The sequence below is a fragment of the Canis lupus genome, chromosome 4, assembly GCF_003254725.2.
Source record: "Canis lupus dingo isolate Sandy chromosome 4, ASM325472v2, whole genome shotgun sequence".
NCBI lineage: Eukaryota > Metazoa > Chordata > Mammalia > Carnivora > Canidae > Canis > Canis lupus.
In genome coordinates, this window is record NC_064246.1 from 51148047 (window position 1) to 51154046 (window position 6000).

Sequence of the window (6000 nt, forward strand, 5' to 3'; positions counted from 1 at the left end):
AGCGCAATACCCAGCTTTCGATACGGTGGCTCTGGAGTTTTGGAGCATATTTGCCATGGGAGCAGATTGGGACTAGGGACCAAGAAGGCCAGACATCTCCCAGCTGCAGTGGAATAGGTCTGTGCCTGTCCTGACAGACTGGGATTCAACCCTTGGCTCTATCACTTACTTACTGTGCGACCTGGGACAAGAAGACTAACCTCTCTGAGCTCCTGCATATTCATCGTTAGAGAGGGAGCAATTACTCTCTCCTGTCAGGGTAGCTGTGAGGATTAATGAGATAATGTCTGTGGAGAGCCTAGAAGAATGTCTGGCACATAGTACATGCTTCATAAAAATACGATCTCATGAGTCTGTAAACATCCTGCAGGAGGAGGCCACATAGCACTTAGTAGGTGTGTTAGGAAGTCTTTGTTAATGATTTCATAAATGCTTGAATGTATTTTCCTTCAGAAGGATTTCCTTTTCCAGGAAGGATTCCCTGTGTCTAAAAATTTCTCCCTCATTCAAACCGACTGCTTTGTGAGCAACTCAAATTCCTGTGTTTTGAAACCTCAGAGCCAAAGGGTTAGTGTGTATATTTGTGGCGGTGGCCCTGTCCTGAGTCATCTCTGAGACCCTTGCCCTCCCTTGTGCTCTTGTGGGAGGCAGGGATTCGTCAGCCTCATCAGCCTCGATTTGAATGAGAGGAGCAGAGAAACAAATCAACGGAGAGAGGGATTCCTATTTGGTCCCAGCACTATGAGAACACAACTGTTTCTTTGAAATTGACCTTCATTTATTTGGAGGGGAAAGCAGTTAGTTCAATAATGGCTTCCTGGTGCCTTTCAGCATTTTAAAAGACGGAAGAAAGATTTGGAGCAAGGCAAGGTTCCAGTGTTTTCTAAACAACGCACTAAACTCAGCTACCAGTTGGCTGCCCAGCACTTCCTGCCCCCACACCCCCCACCCGCCAATCTATCCCCACAATGCAGTGTACATCCCTCAGTAGCCCAGCTGCTCCTTGAGACCCTGACCAGCCCAGGTCTTCCCCAGGTGGGTGGGAGCTAGGCTTCATTCTTAGGCCTGGCAGCTGAAGATTCCTTGGACATCTTGCACATGGCCCATTGAGTAGAAATGCTGCTGTATTATATTCCAATTATTTCCTGTCCCTCCATGGCCCAGTTCCAGGGGCCGCATAAAGAGGTCCTTGTTTGGTGGAGTCCATCCCTGCTCCTGAGTGAGAGTTGGTCCCTGGCCCAACTTGGTCTAAGGCCACAGGGGAAGGGTGGGGAGGAGGTAGGGAGGGTGTTACAGGTGGGGAGAGCACCACAGGAGATGAGAAGCCCAGCCCTGCATGCAACCCAACCCTGCTCCCAAAAATAAAAATAAGGGAGGAAGGAAAACAATTGGGGCCCCCTGACCAGTACCCCATAGAGGGCACGGATATTTTCTCTCCTTCCCAGGAGGGATCCCAACCCTTCTCTCCCACAGAGAAGACAAACACAGCTATGGAAATCTCATGCCATCCAGGAACCTGGAAGTCTGTCACTAATTGGAAGGTACTCCTACCTGCACTTCTCTGCTTGCCAATGACCAGCTCCCCCTAGATCCGCTTTCTCTCCTTGTGAGTGAGAAGCATTTCATGGAAAATTTTGAATTTGCAACCTTGTTCAGATTCCAAAGAGTTATTGTTCTACATCATGCTCCTTTTGTTTGGGTGTTATTTGAACTCAGGGGAAGTAGAAACCCATATCTCCCTTTTGCTGGGATACTCTCCCTAAGTTATTAAGAACACGTTAATTAAGCACCTTCTCTGTTTGAAGCTCTTGAGTACCTTTCAGAGTCCATCTCAAACCCAAGGCCTGAAGTCCATATTTTGTACCTGTCAAGACTTGGGAAGCCAAGGGAGAAGAGGTGGGTAGAGTAGCTTAGGGATAGCACACCAAGAGATCTCCAGGAGGCAGTGTCAGGGGTGTTCAGAAAGGTTTCATGGCAAGGAGAGGAGAAACAAATTCTGAGAGCATGCCACGGAGGCCAGGGACCTGAGACGTCAGGGGGTTAAAGTCTCAGAAAGTCATGAACAGAAAGGGAGGAAAAGTGGAGGAGCTAGCATTGGTGAGAAGAAACTGAGAGAGAAACTGAGTTTGAAGAGCAGGACCCACAGAGAAACCACATCATCCTGTACCACCACGTGCCTGGGGAAGGGTTAAGCTTTGCAGCATTTAAAACCTTGGTGTCCAGGAGGCTGGAGCCTGAAGGTTGCTGAGAGGTCCTCTGGCTAGTGATTCTCAAAGCCTTGATTTGTGGACCACTTCTTCAGAATCACCTGGTGTGCTGGTTAAACATGAGGATTCCTGGGACCCATCCGATTTACTGAATCAGATTGTCTGTGGATTATGTCTAAGACGGTGAATGTTTATCAAGTTCCACAGATGACTCTGATCTTTATTAAAATCTGAGAGCCCTTGATTAAGTCCAACTCTCTTGTTCCCTGGAAGTGAGATCTGAAGTCCAGAGAGGTTAAGCAACAAACCTAGGGTAACAGAGCTGACTGATGGCAAACCTCACAGGAAGACTCCATTGCGCTTGGCCCCCAGGGCAGTGCTCTTTCCCTTTCAGCATGCAGGCAGCCTCTGCGCCTATTTGGACCTGTTTCCATTGCCCCCTAAAGTGAAAGCTTGCACCTTTGATCCATTCCCTGCATCCTGCTGTGGCCTTCTCCTTCCTGAGGATGCTCTGGTCATAGCCTCTGCAGGCTGGAGGGCAGAGGCAGAAGGAAGAAAGGAGAAAGACTCAATTCTCTTCTGAGCCTTTAATAGCGGTGTGGGATTGGCAACTGAGTAGAGAAGGAGAAACACAATTATAGCTGAGGGGCGATTGGGATTTGGTTTGTAGTACAACGCTAACTTTCATTAAGCTTTTGCTGTGCACCAGACACTGCATTAAGTCCTCTCCATGCATTAGTGCAAACCCCATGGAGCAAACAATAATTAGCCCTATTTTGCAGATGGAGAAACTGAGGCTCACAGACCATCAGTCATTTGCCCAAGGTCTATAGCTAGTATATGACCAAATCACTTCCATGTACAACCATGATCTTTACATAGCCCAAACCAGTGTGAACTGTTACCCACTTTAACCCAACAAGCCTGCAAGAGGACCCCAAGACTTTGGAAAAAAAAAAAAAGAAAGCTTCTCTGCAGTGAGATGTGACCACTCCTGGGGGTGGGGTACAGCTTCAAATGCTTTCCACGTAACACACTAAAAATATTTCCCAAAGGCATTAACTTAACTTGCAAGCCTGCCTTAGAAATGACAACATGGAGAGTAGGTTAAACACCTTTTTTTCCCTTTATCTTTTTAAAATGGAAACTCGTGATGTCAGTTTGCTTTCTTTCCATTTGCCCTTTTTCTCGTGAAAGCAGTGTGTCTCCAGAATTTTAGTTATTTGAGGGATTTGGTTATGTTCAGTGCTAATGGAGCCCCGGGTGTGATCACAGGCATATATGGTGCATGGCATGTAGCAGCCGTTACCTCTTCTGATATCATGGCACATGACTTTGCAATGATCACCTCCCTCCATTCATTTTCTGGAGTGTCCCCCAGGGATGGGAGAGGAAACGAAAGCAGATCCGTGCCTTAGAGAAGGGACGAGTGTTTCCCAAGCCTTGTGGACAGCATGTCACGGTGCCCTCCTGTAGGTTTACCTCCTAACCAGACCTTGTCTTCTTAGGAAAAATCAGGAAGCTTTTTGAATAACTTAGTAAGACCACTAAACAAAAGAAGATGGACATATTTGTATAGGAGAGGAAGAACTCCGTTTCATCCCAGCAGGGTTTGGTGTCTGGCAGCCTAAGGTGAGGGGCCGCCGTACTTTAAACCCGGGTATTCCATGAGTCACCAGAGTTAGGAACATTTTTGGGTAAAAACTGAAAACATGTGGCCCTCTGGCTGTCCTCCTTCTCTTTCAAATCTCAAGCTTTGGATAACTCAAAGGCTGATTGGGGCAGTGCGGGTGTTAAAATGTTCTTATTAACTCATAGTGAAGGGAAGTGCATTGAGGTGAGAGCAGGCAGTGAAGGGAGGAGGGGAGAACGCAGCCTCTGCAAAGCTCACGGGGAGCGTGGGTCTCTGCAAGAGCCCTGGAAATGCTGAATGAAAACTGCCTCTCTGCGTACACGAGCTGCCTGCCTGCTTCCCAAATGCCGCGTCTGCGGTAACTACAAACTATTTTGTATGCTGCATTAGTGACGCTGCCTTAGCCGGCACATCATTACTACTGAGATAACGCTGGTGTGATGTTCAAGTCCAGTGTCCTTTTTAATTATTAAACTGACGCTGTTGAATGAGTCATGCTACGTACCAGATTTTCCTCCTGTGGTTCTATTTCGAGTGACTAGCACCTTACTTACTGTGTTCCCCTAACACCTGAGTCGGTTCTTAGCCAGCTGCCCAATCTGCAAAGCCTTTGCAGAACAAACCGTATTCTTCAATCTCCAAACACACACAGACTGCATAAAAAACAACCCCCCACACACACCCACACCCACACCCACACACACCCACACCCACAAAACTTTACGGTAAGCTCATCGGTGAGCCCAAGATCTGAAAACACCCGGTTCCCCTCCAGCAGTCCCCAACTTACCAAGCGGTAGAGCGATGAAGAAGGGTAGCCAGCACAAGATGAACATACCGACCACAATGCCCAAGGTCTTGGCTGCTTTCTTCTCCCTGGAGAACTTAAAAAGTTTGACGGCTATGGAACTCCTGGGGTTGTGGCCCTTGGCCTTGGTACTGCTGAGGGTGTCCTCGTGGAAGTTCTTGGAGTGGATCCTCAGAGTCAGCTCCTTGGAGTTAGACATCTCTTTCATGACTCCGGCTTCCAGGTTCTTGGTGGTCCTCTTGGCGACGATGTACACGCGACAGTACATGACCAGAATGACCGCCAGCGGGATGTAGAAGGAGCCCAGGGAAGAGAAGAGGGCGTAGAAGGGTTCCTCGGTGACCCCGCATTCCTTGTCATCGTTGGGCGCGGGCTCCTTCCACCCAAGGAGAGGCCCGATGGAGATGACCGTAGACAAGACCCAGACGCCGAGGAGCGCCAGGATGGCCTTCCTGCGGGTGACCAGCGTGGGGTACTGCAGCGAGTAGCGCACCCCGATGTAGCGGTCGATGGAGATGGCGCACAGGCTCAGGATGGAGGCCGTGCAGCACAGGACGTCCACGGCGGCCCAGATGTCACAGAAGATCCGTCCCAGCACCCAGTAGCCGAGCACCTCCAGGGCCGCCGAGAAGGGCAGCACGGTGAAGCTCAGCAGCAGGTCGGCGATGGCCAGGTTGACGATGAAGTAGTTGGTGGGCGTCCGCAGGTGACGGTTGCAGGCCACCGACAGGATGACGACGATGTTGCCCACGATGGCGAAGAGGATGAAGGCGCCCAGCACCAGGCCCACGGAGATGGCCCTGGTGATGTCCAGCTGGGGCAGTGTGGAGTTGCTCGCGGTCTGGTTGGGGCCAGTGAAGTTGGCATTCTTCAACTCTCCCCAGTGGGCAGGTGCGGATGTGTTGTGGCCGGCGTCCAGGTCGGGATTCATCTTAGAGTCGGCGCTCCATAGCGCGGGCGAGCGGGCTGGAAGGGCTGCGGCCGCGCGGCTCAGCTGCCCCGCGCCTCGGCGTGGCCCGCGCTCGGCTTCCCCGCGGCGCCCTCGCGGCCAGGACGCATCTCCCCGGCGGCGCGGCTCCTGCGCGCACCGAGCCGCCCGCCGCCCGCCGCCCGCCGGCTGTCAGGGGAGGCGGCCGACGCACGGGCCGCGGCCGGCTCCAAGTTTAATGGTGCGCGTCAGGCGCGCGGGGGCCGGCCGGGGGCGCGGGCGGGGGGCGCCCCGCGGGCGGGGGCGGGGGCGGGGGCGGGGGCGGGGGCGGGGGCGGCGGCGCCCGGCCCGGCCCAGCCTGCGCCGAGGAGGGTCTGCTCGCACCCAGCCGCCTCTGGGCTGACTGCTCGGCGGTGACATCAGG

At 52.1% G+C, this 6000-nt stretch overlaps 1 protein-coding gene across 1 annotated transcript in view; it reads right to left on the bottom strand.

Moving 5' to 3' along the window:
• ADRA1B (adrenoceptor alpha 1B) overlaps nucleotides 1–5708 on the bottom strand; it is a 48109-nt gene extending 42401 nt beyond the window's left edge. The window contains exon 1 of the mRNA XM_025434669.3: nucleotides 4631–5708. Within this exon, the coding sequence (XP_025290454.3) occupies nucleotides 4631–5579 (949 nt within the window). The 5' untranslated portion in view covers nucleotides 5580–5708. The remainder of the gene's footprint in view (nucleotides 1–4630) is intronic.
• Between the last annotated feature and the right edge of the window lie 292 nt (nucleotides 5709–6000).